At 43.6% G+C, this 16,289-nt stretch overlaps 3 protein-coding genes across 3 annotated transcripts; 1 reads left to right on the top strand and 2 right to left on the bottom strand.

The window, feature by feature from the left end:
* Nucleotides 1-814: 814 nt before the first annotated feature.
* Nucleotides 815-5,744, bottom strand: CSUI_002540 (uncharacterized protein). Its single transcript, XM_068062740.1, has 3 exons — nt 5,206-5,744; nt 3,875-3,916; nt 815-2,709 (listed from the first exon to the last, which is right to left on the bottom strand). The coding sequence occupies exon 3, from the start codon at nt 2,694-2,696 to the stop codon at nt 1,416-1,418; it is 1,281 nt and encodes a 426-aa protein (XP_067925286.1). The 5' UTR covers nt 2,697-2,709; nt 3,875-3,916; nt 5,206-5,744; the 3' UTR covers nt 815-1,415.
* Nucleotides 5,745-5,922: 178 nt separating this feature from the next.
* CSUI_002539 (uncharacterized protein) lies at nt 5,923-11,006 on the top strand (the record flags this gene model as incomplete). The annotated part of the gene is made up of 3 exons (XM_068062739.1): nt 5,923-6,847; nt 7,881-9,287; nt 10,078-11,006. Exons 2-3 carry the CDS (start codon nt 8,429-8,431, stop codon nt 11,004-11,006), a joined length of 1,788 nt encoding a protein of 595 aa, XP_067925285.1. The 5' UTR covers nt 5,923-6,847; nt 7,881-8,428.
* A 1,325-nt stretch (nt 11,007-12,331) lies between these two features.
* On the bottom strand, nt 12,332-16,287 carry CSUI_002538 (uncharacterized protein; the record flags this gene model as incomplete). The annotated part of the gene is made up of 5 exons (XM_068062738.1): nt 16,038-16,287; nt 14,932-15,014; nt 14,125-14,448; nt 13,141-13,247; nt 12,332-12,514 (listed from the first exon to the last, which is right to left on the bottom strand). Coding segments are annotated over exons 1-5 (810 nt in total), but the record flags the coding sequence as incomplete, so codon positions are not given.
* Nucleotides 16,288-16,289: the final 2 nt, after the last annotated feature.

Genomic DNA, 16,289 nt, shown 5'->3' with positions numbered 1-16,289 from the left:
TGAGACAGAGAATGAGGAAAGGAAGGAGGAAGGGGGGGGGGTTTCCCCCCCCCTCTCTCCGTAGTTCTCGTTGATCTGGTGAACCGACAGGCATCTTTTTGAAAAACTGACTTTCTGGAAACTCTTTCCCTAACTGTTTTACTTCCTCCTCAAGTCTAAATTCGAGGAACGGTCTTAGCATATCGTTTCTTGGCGATTCAGAAGAGAAGAGATAGAAATCAACGAGAAGTTGCTCTTATTCATTCGTCTCCGTGAAGGACTGCCTGGCTTGCTTACTTGCTTATTTACTACGATACAAAAGTAACTGCAGACAGATTCAGCTATCTGAACCTGCCTGAAAAGGTTCTTTAGGTAGTCATGTTTTAGCGAACTTTCTCTTCTCTGCCTTGCTTTTTAATGATCGCACAGGTAACTCCAATCATCTCTTTCTTCCTTCCCTGTTTCTCTCAAACTCATTTTCCCCAGACAGAGAGATAAACAGATAAAGAGAAAAGACGTGAATGAAAGGCAGAAAGAAACCGCAAGGTGTAAAGAGTATCATCTGTCCCGGTATCTAGAGTCGATCCTCTGTCTCATGTCTCTCTGCCTCGACGAACGGATAGGCAGATAAATATCTGAACTCTCCGACCGAAGAAAACTGACACCTATCATGAGCTCGATCATCCCTAGCGATTGATCAATCAGGATCACTGCATCTCCCTCTAACACGCTCGAGTGGCCAGATCGGTCAGAGCAAGGTAGTTAGTTGACGGCGAAGACACCTGTGGCAGGTTGAGAGGGACTAGAGGCGATTGTCCGCCTTTTAGCGTGGGGAGTACTTTAAGTAGTTCGGACTGTCTTCCATCAAGCCAAGTTTTCTCCATAGAAAGCTCGGCCAGGAGTCGTTCAAAGACTCCACGGAACAATGTTCCACGGGGACGAAAACAGGACAACTATCTATCGTACAGAGCAAAAGCCATGCGGACTTTTCAAAAAGATAACCATTCATCCACACACAACATAAAACCAATTATCACCACGAAGCTTCTCTATCCATCTGCGAACAGGTGCAGCCACTGCTGCTCCGAGAAAAAACGAGACTTCCTGCCTAAGAGTCTAAAAAGACTGTCACACCTGGCCAAGATAAAACATGACACGGCGGTGAGAAAGTCATGTGATCGGTTAAAGCAGGGAGGGAGTATCTTGTCCGCCTCACGTTTTGCGGATCATTCCGTCTTCTTTTTGTTTCCCTCCTGTTCTTCTGAATGACGCCGTTTACTCAGCCGGACGGGCCACTCTTGAAGACAGAGGTCTTCAACACGTCGGATGCTGACGACAAGCCCAGAAGGAAAGCTGAAGATGAACGAGAAAATCAACACAACATAACACGGCAAACGCAGAAGCCTCGCACAGTCTTATGGACAGGCGGCGAGGCTTTATCTAATCAAGGAACGGCTTCTATCGTGCGAAGAAATGATAGGGACTCCAGGGGGTTTCACTTCATATCCACGAGTAGTGAACCGGGTAGCGGCCCCATTCCCTGTCAACCTCTCAAATGACGGAGAGGAGATGGGCTCTCTTGCATGTTTTTCTTTGCAGTAACAATATTTCGTTTTGGTGTCTTCCTCCTTCTCGGTTGAAGGAGTTTCCTTATACACGTAGTACGGGGTTTCCTTATACACGTAGTACGGAGTTGTCTTATACACGTAGTGCGGCGTCGGGTTATTCGCGTTGGAGGCAGTCTCATTATTCACGGTCGAAGCAGTCTCGTTAGTCGGGTAGGTCGGAATTTGGTTGTCCGGGTAATGCAGAGTTCGGTTGTTCGGGTAGGAGACATAGGTGTAAGTCGGAATCTCTTCGCGTTGTTTTCGTTCTTCTTCGGCTTTGTTCATGTCCTTTGTCTTTTCGAGGCCCGGGATCTCCGTTTTGTTCTGATACACACGAGCAGCTGGTCGATGACGCTCATATCCCATCGCTTCTCTAAGCAGAGTTGTGCCCTGTCGCCACTCTTGCATTCCTCGGCTGATTACATGGTGTACGGTGTCATCCTTCTGGCCAACAGGCTTCACGGTCGGTTCTACGACAGGCACCTCACCCCGAGGTTTTCCTGCACAATCAACTGCCTTCTCCACGCGCAATTTGAACCCCCCTTCAACGAAGGTCAACCTTTGTGACAGGCTTTCTATACGGCCACTAATCGAAGTTCTGAACGCGGCAACTTCCTTTCGGTACGTCTCGAGTTGGTCCTGTAGGAAACCCCAAGCGAACTGTGATCCTTGCTTCCCAGTATCCGAGTGCCCTTTTTCACCATTTCCCTTGGAAGCTTCAGAGCCACAAGCCGAAAAGGAACCCATACCATTTTGTGAAACCTCTTGCCTGGTCCTTCCGTTTCTTCTGGGACTTCTCGCCCTTTCTGACTCATCCAATCGCCTTGTCAGCTCCTTGATTTGTTTCTCTTGGTATTTCATTTGTGCTCGCATTGCTTCCAAATCCGTGTCATGGCCAGCTAGTCGTCTTATCAGCTCTTCCACGCGTAGATCTTGATATCTCATGCGCGCTTTCATCTCTTCGCACCTCAAATCGTGGCCTGATAACCGTCCATTCAGATTGATTTCCAGATTCGAAAAAAGCGAGAAAAGCAAGGTTGTCAGAGAGGAGAGCAAAGTCACCTGTTGACCGTTGGCCCCTGGAGGGCTCACGGTGGCGGATTCCATCATGGCGGTGGTCCCGCTGCAGATGAACAGAAAAAAGATCACGTCTGCCAAAGTCGTAGAGACAGAACAGGATAGTTGATTGAAGTTGTGGAAAGAATGCAAACAAGAAGGGACGAGGATTAAAACAGAATAGCCATGGATAAAACTCCAAACTCAAAAGATCTACGGGAACTCTATGAGTAGAAAAGACTATACTAAAGCTCAGTCAGATCAGCCGAGACGGACAGCTACTGCCATTACTTGAACGAAGACGCACAAGCCACAGACAGATTGCTAGGTCGAACTTGCTCGCGGGCCTCGGCTGTCTTGTAAATCTTTCACGTGGTGACGAACAGTGCATTAGGTAACAACGGCTTGACGGGCGGACGCCGGCGGAAGCGCTGCTAGATCTTTAGCGGAAGCGCTGCTAGATCTTTCACGAGATTTGAAGACGCGACTGTCCTGAGCCACAAATGTCACGTCACGAACCAGCTAGCTGACGTCAGAGTGACTGTTACGAAAGATGGATGGGAGACCTAACAGCTATGCTCGGGGGTTGTCTTGACACTGATGAGACATCAGGTGAAAGGAGCGAAAACAGGAATGAAAACAAGCGGATCTCAACGAGTAATGGCCCCAGCGTTTTGTTCATGAAGTCGTCTGGTTGATTCTTCCAGAGATCTCAACGTCTTCATAGTCTTCGTTTTCAAGTTTAAGAACTTCTAACGCAGACTCAATTGCTCTGAGAATGGGCGGATGAGAATCCGTCAGACTCACTTTCATGCTCACAGCCTTTTTTTACAGTTTGCGAGAGTCTCTCTTTTGTGTCCAAGCTCCTTCACTTCTTTTTCACAGCATAGCATTTCTTTTTCCTTCCTGCGAACTCCTTCCTTCGAAAACGCCTGCACAAAGGTGCCCTTCTCTGCGAGTATCTCTCACTAAGTGTTAGGAACCAATGGAAGGAGATCCACTTGTGACCAGACTTTCACACACCGCTAAATCGCTGACTCTGCCCTTCATGGAACTCTTTATCTACCACAAACACACTGCCTCATCTCAGTCGAACATAGATGGGTGCGCGGACTACGCTCGTACGTCTACTATGACAAGACAGATAGCACGTAGATCCATTAAAGACAGGCAGGTAGATCAGAGATAAAGATAGGTTGAAGAAAGAGAGAGGAGATTTAGTGAGGTCTCACTTCTGTCTTTTTGGATGAGATGTCTTTAGATGGAAGAGAATTCTTAAGGAAGAAAGAAAGTTGACAAGAAAGGCAGGAGAAAAATGACAAAAACACAGAAGTCTTCAGAGAGTCTTAGCATTCCTTCAGTTCGGTGTTAGTAGACATCCTCCTTGTTTTCATAGGAAATTCGTAAATACAGGGTTACAGGAGATTGTTCATCGTGACGTGCACTATTCAGCAGGAAAGAGATTGGTACAAACTCGTGTGTAAGAACTGAAAAGAACTTTCTTTTCCTACAGGGATTTCTGCTTCTTTCTACTCGCAATGTTTCTTTCTCAATGTGAAGAGGACAGAACAGATTAAAGAGAGAAAGAGACACGAGATTATAAAGAAAGGGATGAGAAGCAGGAAAGAAAGAGAGCGGGATGGAGATTGCTCTTTCTTCTGCGTTCTGCAGTTTTGGACGTGTGTGAAGCAGAAGGAAGAATCAAAAGAAGGTAGACTTCAGAAGCGACTAGTCTATCAGACTACTCTATTGCTTACTTTATCCACGAATATCTCTATCATTCACTGTCGATGATAATCCGACTAAGGATTCGCCCTATGAAGAACTCTTTTCATGTAAGAAAACCAAAGCTTCCTCTCTCTCTTCTCGTACCTTTCTTCTTATTCTTCTCTCTCAGCTGTTCTCTACCTCTTTCTCTTTCTATTCAGTGAGATGTACGTATCCATCTCCCAACACTTGCCTACCCTCCCTCTTCATTCTATACATCCATGTCTACATGCTAGAACAACTCCTACCTAGCTGGACCACCTGCTGGTACTGCACGCAGATGCCAAACATCTAGGAAAGCTCGGCTTTCCCCCCTCCTCGAAGATACCCATGTTTCTTTCTATGAAATCAGCTTTCTCTTTTCCATCACATGGTGTGCGGCTGTGTAGATCATTTAGAGTGATAGAGTAGTCAGATCTTGTTGCATATCCAAACACTCGGGCGAGGGGTGGAAACCTAAGGCCCCTCTCCACCGTGTCACAACAGCTAGCGGGCAGCACAGTAGACACATGGACATCTAGCTTTATCCAGCTATCTATCCTTCATCTGTGTATGTGCCTGCCCTCTAGCCTATACATATCTACATGTGTATGTATATCTTTGTGTCTATATACGAAGCAAAACTGTCCAGGACACCGCTGTGAAATCGATGCAAACCGATGCCGTCTAGCCTATCTAAAGATGTGTGTGATGGATATACCATCTATCTAGCTGTCTTTGCCCTATCTATCTCTCTCTATCTTGGATTTGTGTATCTCTCTTTGGATCGCTTATACGTTGCATGTCTTCTGCTCACTGAATCTATAGAAGAAGAATTTCCTTCCATCGTGCACTCATTAGAAGTTCGGACTGGAAACGGAAAGAAAGAGAGGAGAGAGACAGAGAAAGAATAACTCTAGTGAGAAAGATGAACGCTTTGTCGAGAAACTTTCTGTGGTCGAGAGAAGAGAGATGAGAGAAGAGAAGAAAGAGTTAGATCGGTCGAGAAAGAAATTTCAAACCCCGGCGATCGACCGGGCATTTTCCCCATTGCAACCCCGCGTTCGTCATCTAGACTTCATTTCCATCCTCCACAAAAAGAAGAAAAAGAAACGAAGAAAGCGAGAGAAACATTGAAAAAGAACTGTGATCGCCCCGAGTCGTACCTTGTCGCCCTTCGTAGAGGAAGAAGATCACGAAGGAACAAGCCAAGGCACTACTACTACTACCTGCTACTACTACTACTACTAAGAGAGGGTGGTCGGACGAAGTAACGAAAAAGAAGAGGAGCTTCCTATGAAGCGAAGAGAAACGACAGAGAGAAAGAGAAAGACAAAGAAATAAAGAAAGATAGATCGATGGTTCTGGTAGATGTGTGTCTGTCTGTTTGACATCGTTGTGTTCCTCGATCGTGGGGCTCATCAGTATCGAAGTTCGGACCTCGGATGAGAGACAAACACATGCATCCCCATACGACCAACTCTCTTTCTATCTTTCTGTCTCTCTATCTCTCTTTATATATATCTCCCTCTATCTCATGTCGACTTCTCTGTCTGTGTTCTTCTTGAGGCTGCAGTGGTGGATGGATTGTTTGAATGAGTGATTCAGAAGTCCCTCCTTAGGAGAGAGAGAAAGAGAGGAAGAGGCGGTCGTGTGATGATGCCGTTGCTTTCTCCTCACTACGTGATCGATCTCTCGTTCTCTTTCTCTCTCTTTCTCATTCCCGGGACAAATGCTAAGAAGAAGAAAAGAAGAAAAGGGAAAGAAGGAAAGAGGGAAGCAAGTCATTTGATCTGATACAGAGAGCATTGAGAGAAAGGGGAGAGAAACTCTTCTTGGAAAGCTCTCTCAATTGCTTCTGCTGTCTTGTTCGTTTCTTCAATTACTTCTTCTTCTTCCTTTTCTTCTTTCCTTTCTTTCTTTCTTTCTTTCAGCATTCTCAACCACTCTCTTTCTCTTCATTCCCTTTCTTCCTTTCTCTCTCATCTTCTTTCTTTTTCGTTTCCTCTCTTCTTCTCAGTACAGCTTTCTGAGTTCATCTTCACATCTTTCCTTTCTTTCTCTCCTTCTAATTCTTGAGAAAATTTCAAAAGAAAAGGAGAGCAAAAGACAAAAGAAGAAAGAGGAGAGTGAGTGAACAGAAAAGAGAAGGAGAGAGAATAAGAAGAGAAAGGGGATAAAAGCTCCAGATCTTCTCATCTTCCTACCGACAATGCAGCCGGGAGGTGACGTCTGTTAGTCTCTCTTCTTCTTCTTCTTCCTCTTTCTTTCTTTTCATTTCTTTTGTCAACTCATGTACACGCTTGGAACTTCTCTTCTCACTTCTTTCTTTCCTCTTTCTCGTTTTCTTCCTTCTCTTCAATTGCTTTCTCCTTTCACGGAGATAGGAAAGATCGACGCCTTCTTTGAAGAAGAGAAAAGCTACACAGAGAAGAAGAGGAAGACAAACGGGGGAGAAGGTAGCTAGCTTTCTCTTCTCACCTCTACACTCACACATACCTATCTCCTACAGCGTGATTATACAGATATATATATATATATATATATCCATATCTCTCTATCTACCTGTATATATCTATGTATGAATTCAGATAGATATGGATATATACATATCTTTGTATATATGTATCTTTATGTCTATATATGGCCATATATGTACATTGCGTGTGTGTGTATGGATATAGGGAAGAGGTTATAATTTTTTCTCTTCACTACTGCATGCGTCCTCTTGGCCTTTAGTTCTTCTTCTCTTTTTCTTTTCTCTGAGAGGTTCTATCCAACCCTTCTTCTGCTTTTCTCTCCTCTCACAGGGCGAGGCTTGTGATGAGTCGACATAAAAGTTGACGTCGTTTTCTTTCTCTATACTAGCGAACCCTCCTTTTTGAACAGAAGGAAAAAGCTTAACTCGGGTCCTAGTGTATATACACTCTACATCTAGAGTCAAAGGATATCGTGATAGAAAGGAAAGCCACATGATGAACTCATTTACTTTGTTTCTCCAGGGAATGCAATGAAATACAAAGGGGGGGAGGGAGAGAACAAGAAGAAGAAGAATCAAGGTCTTTTTCGTCTTCTTCTTCCTCTCTCTTCTGAATGACGAGGAACTCTTTGCAGCAGAAAAGCATTCCAATATGTAGGCTTCTTCGTCTCTGACTATTCCTCTCTCTGTCTCTCCGTATAGATAGATATATGTGTTTCTTTTCTTCTTCTTCTTACTTAGGGGTGTATTACCAGGTTGCTTCTCTATCCGTTCCGGAGAGGCATGATGCATGATAGGAGCTTACCGTGGGTATTTATCTGATCTTTCAATCGCTACAGCAGCCTCCAGGCATACCTTGTATAGTCCGATTTCGAGGTCCCAGAAGACATGTAACTTCTCTATCCTTCCCTCTTTCTTTCTTTTCTTTTCTTTGTGAATTAGAAATAGAAGATGATCTTCTTTCTCTAGCGTGTTTCTCTGCGATGGTCTTTCGTATTGTGTGTGTCTTTCAGAAGAAGAGAAGAAAAAGAAGACGAGAAAGACGATGGAGAAGAAGAATAAGAAGAAAGAGAGACAGAGAAGGAGAGATAAAGAAAGAAGAAGGGTTGTTCCTCATTTGGCAAAGAAGGAAAGAAAGAAGGGAGATGGTGGAAGAGGAAGATAAAAGAGTCCAGCGGAATGGATTCACTCCTTCTCTCCTTCTTTTAAGGGGGAAAGAATCGATAAAGGTAGATCATGATCATGGCGGGATGCTTACGTTGGATGATGAAAGCTAGCTAAGTCAAAAGAGAATCGATACAAAAGAGAAAGCAGAAGATATCTCGATTTTCTCATTCTTCATCTTATCTATCGTCAAAAATCTCTGATCTCCTTTCTTTCCTTCCTCTGTATTCGATTGTCTTTCCTCTTCTTTTGCTTCTTCTTCTTCTTAGCAGTCTCGTTATTTCTTTTCTTCTTCCCACCTCATTCTTTTGATCATTCATTCTATCTTTCGTGTTCTTTGTCTCCCTCTCTTCTCTTTTTCTCCCTGCGCGGCGAGGTCTTTCCTTCTTTCGCCAAGATGGAGGACGAAAGTACGAGTCAGGCAGTCACTATGAAGCTCTCTATGAGCTTAGAAGAAATTATCCATCAGACAACTGCTTCTACAGAGAAGAGAAATGGAGAGGGAAAGGAAGAGCCTGTAACTAAAACTCTTTCTTCTTCATCTTCTTCGTCTTCTTCTTCTCTTTCTTCTTCTTCTACTGCTAGCAGCAGTACTACTCATCATACTCTGGCGAAAGCATCGAGTTGGTATAGGAGGCATCGATCTGTATCTCCTGAAAGAAAGGGAGAGGGAAGAGGAAGACTACGGGGAAGTTCGCTCGCCAGATATTATGACAGGAATGAAAGTAGAAGGAGTAGGGCGCCCGAGTTTACAAGTGAAGATATGAAGAGGCGTATGTATGATCGTCGTTCTATGCGTAGAAGTCCAGTGCGTTCTTATCGTTCTGTATCTAGAGAACGTCCATACACTGCATCTCGCCATCATCCAGGTGTATGTACACCTCAGCGATATGGTGGAAGAGATAGAGGAGGAGACGGAGGGAGAGAAGAAAGAAAAGGGGAGATCAGAGTGACCAAACCGTTATTTCCTCTCCGACCCAAACCTTTCATTTCTTCTTCTTCTTTGTCGTCATCTTCTCGATCTAATCCGACGCGGAGAGATATGATCGGAGAGACAGAACGACGTGCACGCTTTGAAGATAGAGAAGAACGATATCCTGTCTATTCTTCAGCGACTACAGGCTCATCTTCATCCACGCGTGCAAGAGAATATGAAGAAGGAGAAAGCAGAAGAAGAAGAGGAGAAAGTCTGAGTAGAAGAAACAGATCGCTGCCTCCTAGTAGGCCTGTTCATTCGAAGCCGATGATACCTTCACGTAAGTCAAGCTGACCTACATTACTTGGCCGTCTGAAAACCGAACGACAAGGGAAGGCAAGGTTAGATACCTGTCCACCTATCCATCTATCTAGCTAGCTAGCTAGCTTTGCCCTATCTAGCTTTCAGCTGTCTTGGTTTCTTTATCTATCTATCTTTAGTCTCTGAGTTGATCTATCTATCTATCTATGTAACTATGTCTCTATCTATTTATCTTCAGTCTATCTATCTGTCTATATCTATGTCTATGTATATATCAGTCTACATCCGTCTCTATCTTCCTGCGTCTTGTTGTCTATATCTATCTCTCTATGTGTGATGATAGGCTATTGCGCCCTACCGTGACAAGACATACATGTGTGTCTCTCTGCTTCGGATCTGTTTTGAGAGGTACCTAGAGACTCCTCCTTCTCTTTCAACTCTTGATCTTCTCATCGCCTACTCTTGATCAGACGTATAGGCAGATAGGCGGAGCTTCTTCTGAAGAGCGTGAAGTAAAGACATGTATGTATATCTGTACATATCTGCAGAGAGAGAGATCTGTATGTGTGAAGTCACTTACAGAGGTCGAGTTTACGTTATAGAGAGGCTGCATGCATGGATTGGTCGAGTTTCGCTTCGAGTCTCCTCTGTGGATCTGCGAACAATCGATTCATACCATCGATCCTTTGGACTCTCTTTACATCGTCAATGAGACACACATCCACCATATCCGCACAAAGTCTTTTGGCGAAGAGAGTGACTTTCATTCCAACTTCTCTGATCTTCCTTTTTTTCTTCTCTCCATACAGGTTCTTCACGTGACACCCCCTCCCTGTCATCCTCCCATCTCCGGTCTTCTTCTTCATCTTCTTCTTCGTCTTCTTCTTCTCTTTCTCAACCGAAGTCGTTTTCTTCTCATTCTTCTTCTCGTGCACCTACCAGAGGGGTCAGTTCATCTTCAACATCTTTTGCTTCTGGAAGTTCATCTTCATCTTCTCTTGACGAAAGGAAAAGAACCTCTTTTCTCCGTTCTTCAGAGAAACCGGGAGAGAAAGAAGAGAGAGACGCCCAGAGGCCTGCACGCGTAGTGATTCTAGAGACAAGTGAAGGAGCAGGAGGAAATTGGAAAGAAGGAGAAGAAGAGAAAGAACTCCTCACTTCACAGAGAAAGAAGTCTTCTCCAATTTCTTTGTCTTCGCCTTCTGTTTCTTCTTCTCCTCCTGAGCTCCCCTCCTCACGTACAGTCAAAGTACAGGGAAAGTCGGTTCATCTCCGTGAAGAGAGAATCCAAGAGAGAAGAGATGGCAAGAGATGTCGACTTGCCGAGAAAGAGACAGAGACACCGGGGAGGAGAGCATCATCGGAGGAGACACTCGGGAGTGAAGGAGATCGTTCAAGAGACAAGAGAGGAGAGGAAGGGAGAGAGACAGGAACAGAAGATAGAGGAAAAGAACAAGCAAGAAAACAACAAGAAGAAACTCGCGTTATTGTGCATCCGTGCTTGTCACCAGATGAAGAAGAAAAGAGAGGGGGGGATAAAAGTGGCGAAGCGAGATCTGTTACGGCCACGAAGACAAGTGAATCTATCCCAAAGGGTGAAGATCAACAGAAATGGAGAGGTAAGCGAGCATTCATTCTTTTAGGGTTTGGGGTTGCAAAAGAGAGAGAGGCCTTCTTGACAAAGATGCAGCACCGCAAGAGAGAGAATGAGGGTGTGTGTACGAATACCGATGTATGAATATATATGTATGAGGTGGCAGGAACCATAGAAAGAAAGGAGATGACCGCGGGTAGGTAGAGATCGATTCTACACATCACGTCCCTTTTCCTTCAGCTCCCACAGTCATAATGAGAGAAGCTGTATGTCTCTTTCTATCTATCTATATATATATAGTTATTTATGAATGTAGAGGAAGACGTTAGACATACTCATATACTCAGGTAGGTTATTCCCGTGATAGGCGAAGATGTAGACAGGTAGCCTGGACGGGGCGTATGAGTGTGTGAAGTCTCCTCCTTTGATTCTTTTTCTGAAAGGTAGACAGCCTTTCTCAGCATACAGTTACACTTGCTTGGCACTACTAGTAGTAGCCCCAGTAGAGGAGTGTGAAGACAGAGATGCATATTCATGGTGCGTATACTTGGGAGACTTGTATATGAGGTGCCGGAGTGTATAGACAGCGGTAGCTCCCCCAAAGAGACGTTACGAATGTATGTAAATCTTGTGGATATAGATGATTCGGCGAATCTCTTGACGCAGGAGGAATGATGAGGAATGTATTTGATCTAGTGCAGGGAGTATAATGTGAATCTCTCGCACGCTTGTGTGGTCGCTGCCTCTGTCCGTGTATGTACTACTATTACTACTACCTCTTAGGCTGCTACTACTGCCTGCCTATATAAGTGTTACTACTCACTACTACTACTACTGCTATAGTACTACTACTTCAGCTAGAGTACGTGTAGAGGAGGAGAGGGGTTGGGTGCCCCTCCTTCTTGGTAGAATCGTTACTGCATGCGTGTGGGTGGATCTCCGTATAAAGGCGCATATCCCTGGCGCACATATCTATACACACATTGTATTCATTCACTACTCATATAGACATACATACATACATACATAGACATACATACATACATAGACATACATACATACATAGACATACATACATACATACATACATACATACATACATACATACATAGATACATACCTACAGACATATATAGATACATACATAGACATATATAGATACATGTACATACATGTTCATACATGTAACCATCTACAGACTTAATATATACATATTAATATAAACATGTATGTATACAAGATCTACAGCCTTGTCTAGTCCTGTCTAGTTAGACACTTGCGCATTCACAGACATCATTTTTTCCGCTGTCCAGGCAACATATTTCCATATATATATATATATGTATATATGTACTATTCACATATATACTGCGAGAGAAAGAGAGACGATATACGGCTATGTCGCACTGTCCATCCCTAGCACATATCGTAGGAAGAAGGGGATAGAAGGAAAGGAGATAGATAGATACCTGTGGGCCATGAAGTTGGCTTTATCTATGGCACTCCGACCAAAGATAAACCCAAGAAATCGATGGCTCTGAGCTTCAGCTGCCCGTGCCACTAGAGGGACATCTTCTTCTTCATCAACTTTTCTCATCCAATCGATAATCTGACGGATTAAGCATTGGAAGACGATCACGAAGAGAACATACCTGAAGGAAAGGAGAAAGAAAAAGAAGAGGAAATGGCCATGTACATACACCCGACCATACAAACATACTAGGCATGCATCACGCATGGAGGGGCACACGAAGAAGAAGAAGAAACAGAAAGGTAATTCATGGCACTTGGTTTAAGGAGGAAACAAAAAGAAAAAACTTCTATTGAAAAGAAGGCATCTTCAGAAAAGTAAAAGATAAAAAGTAACCAAAGGGAGATTGAGGTGTACGTACACCCGAGAGGGCAGGACAGACATACACATGGATGAGAAAGAAGAAATAAGATGTGAAAGAAGACTGGAAGAGACTGAGCATGAGAAGGTCATAGTAACATAGAGTGAGACGTCAAAAGAGAGAAATGCATATTTACAGATAGATAGAAACTAGGTCTGTCGGTTCAGATCAACAACTGACCGGAGAAAGAGATAAATAAATAAATAAATAGCAAGCCTTACGGACGATGCGTGCATTGCGAGTCATATAGATATTTAGATAGAAGCGTATACATCAGCCGGACATACATTTAGACTACAATTATGTATATATACAGGGAGGGGTATCGAGTGTCAAGCAGGAGGAAAGAAATCGGCTTATATAAGAGGAAGGGAGTTTTTTCTTACCAAACGAGAAGAATGACAGCAACAAAGAAGAGCCCCTCAAAGAGAACCTCAAGCATAGGAGAGACATTCTCTAAGACTGTATCACTATCTCTTAAAGGCGGCAACACCTGAAGACATGCACAGACAGAGAAAGAGATATTTCTCGAGTGTTGGCAAACTGAATGAGATGATGAGCCCAACACCTCCTCCTCCTTCTTCTTATTCTCCCCCTCGGATCACTTGTGTCTACCGCGATTCATTACAAGTGCTCTGCGATAGGAGACATATAAATATATATATTAAGATCGGAGCGCAGAGAAGAGGAGAGAGACTCGCATAGATCCAAGCATAGACATAGTCTGAAGAGATGGGTCTAGATCGACACATGAATGGGAGATCCTACAGAGGGGAGACCAAAGTATCTCTCTGTATGGTCTCAAGCACGCACGCAGAATGCATGAAAGAAGATAAAGGACACAAGTCCGTACGTTTTCCTTGTTATGCTCCTTATCGTAAGTGAAGTCTACAAACTCCATATGTCCCCCCTAACCATATCAAGACGAGTCCCTCAATGGCCATCTATAAAGGCATAGACGTACAGATGTAGATATATAGATATATCTACATACACATATAAGCCTTCTATATAGATATATGTGGACGTACTTGCAACGACACCGACAGCGAGTGTGTTTCCTTGCTATAAGCACACCTACACCCTCCACAGGTATTGTGTGGGCCATCCTTTCTACGTACAAGAACCTGTATAGATATAAATATATATGTTTATAGATAGCTACTATATAAAGACACATACATGTAGATAATGAAGGTCCACCTATAGAAAGACATATACATGTCGAGATAATGAAGGTCCACCTTGGAATGTATGTAAAGGTACACCCGTATGTACAACAGCATCCCTACACACATATAGATCTGCAGAGAGGGGATGTATAGATTCCCATCTACTGTAAGGAGAAGGAAGATAACTGAACTCCTTACATCTCCGAAGAGAAGTTCATCTAGGACTTCGGCCAGGTTGGATTGCATGGTGCCCCATAGAATCACATTGACAATACTAATCGTAGCGATTTGCCTGAAGGCTGTCTCCATGACCTCCTTTGAGAATTCGTCCTTTCCTTCGCTTATTCTCTTCTCGAGTAATCGGATACATGTCTGGACGGCAATGCCAAAGGCTAAGGTAATAAGGGCGATCACTAGGTAGGTATTATTCTTTCGATGCTCTAAGGACCATAGGAGGGGAAGGGCATTTGGGTTGTCCTTCGCTGCGCAGTAGTCTGGGCCGAACGTAGAGAGATCGCAATCCTGAGACAGCCACGGAGAGAGAGGGATGGAAATGAAGGAGAAAAAGAAGAAGAAAGCGGGAGACGGAGGAAGATGAGAAAAAGACAAGGTCTGAATTCAGTCTCATGCATGTGTGGCTATATGTGAGGTATGAAGTGAGGAGGGGAGGAATGGGGGAAGTAGTGCTTGGGCTTGATAGATAGATAGATAGATAAATAAGAATAGGTAGATTAAGATAGATAGGTAGATAGAGGAAAGAGAGATAGGTAGATAGATATGCAGGAAACAGAGAAAGCAAGGTGACGTGTGGATCTATCTACCGATCTCTACGGATGTGTGCGTATGTATTCGAAGCAGCCATTTATAGCCATGCACATACGTGAGTAAGACAGCCAAACACAGAGGGATTTCCCCATGTATAGGAGATGTGTAGAAGAAAGGAAGAAGAGAGGAGAAGAGAGAGCGAATGAAGGATGATAGAGGGTGGTCCTCGTGCACCCCTACCGGTTCAATGAGTTTCTGATTTTCAAGATGAAGATTAGAGCCTGCCTTGAGACCAATTAGCTTTCGTACATTCTGTGCTACCTCTGTATACATACACATCAGATCCAGTCATCCGCACATATCTTCATCCATTCTTCTCAAGAGCCTTTTCTCTTCTTTCTTCACGATCGTGTCTTTTCCTAGATATATGTACGTATGTACAGATGTGAGAGAAGGCCTACACCTACAGGTCTAACCGGGTGTATGTGCACCTCAAGTACCGATTGTGGAACGAGGAGACCAACAGCAAACAAGGCCACCTTTCCTCATATCCACATGCGTATATATACAAATCTATACACACTATATATATATAGATAGATATGGGTGTACACACTGGTATACATGGAGAGATTTCATACGCATATACATATATACATACATATATGAAGGTGACGCTGTCTCGGTAATTCTTGATTGCATACACATATGTAGAAACATATACACGTAGATGTATACAAGAGCACATGTATTCCCCTAACTAACATAGAGCGATCTTCTTACAGGTCTTCAGTTGTACATCGAGGAAATTACGCCTTGAGCCTTCCCCATGGCAAAATGCAGACATGTATAAAAAAATATGTTTAGACAGACGTCCACCTATATACATATATATATGTATATACAGAGAGGGACGCATCGTAGGACTTATGTATGTCTGCACGTGCTGATTGCCGTGCTGTGAGGAAAGGTGTGAATGCATGCAGGTCACTCCGAGCCCTTCATTTTATACACCTATGTCAATTTCTTCACTCTCTGTCTACGCCCCTCGTAGAGAGTCTGAATTAGGGATGCTTAGAGGAATAGCAGCACACCAGTATAGGACGTGTCCTCTCACAGAAAACCTCACTAGTGTATACACGCATACATATATACATATATATATATATCATATATATAGATATATATAGATATATATACTTAGATAGATAGAAACACATACACCTCTGTAGAAATCTACAGACACACATATATGGATATCTATCTATCATATCTATATCCCTGAACAGCTTTGATCGATAATGATGAAAGAGGGAGTTGGTCTCCCCCATATATCGTGTATTTACCTTGTGTATCGACAAAAGTCTTTGTTTGCTCTGCAGAGAGCTTAGGGCCCTTCCCAACGAATTGGCGTTCGATGGCAAATTCCTTTTTAATGAAGGCTTCCGCGGCTTTATTCATTTCTTCTTGAGAAGGTTTCCCTTCTTCAGTCTTGACTCCTTCAACAGCTCCTTTTTCACCTTGCTTCTCCTTTCCTGGGACTTCTTCTTCTTTCTGAATCTCTTGTTCTCCCCCTTCTTTGCCTTTGCTGTCTCCCC

The sequence above is a fragment of the Cystoisospora suis genome (assembly GCF_002600585.1).
Source record: "Cystoisospora suis strain Wien I chromosome Unknown contig_1062, whole genome shotgun sequence".
In the NCBI taxonomy this organism is placed as follows: Eukaryota; Apicomplexa; class Conoidasida; order Eucoccidiorida; family Sarcocystidae; genus Cystoisospora; species Cystoisospora suis.
Note: the sequence above shows the minus strand (reverse complement) of the source record. Positions and strands in the feature narration are given on the sequence as shown.

Excerpts from the sequence above, each read along its gene's own strand:
- CSUI_002540 (XM_068062740.1), bottom strand. The coding sequence starts at position 2,696 with ATGATGGAATCCGCCACCGTGAGCCCTCCAGGGGCCAACGGTCAACAG.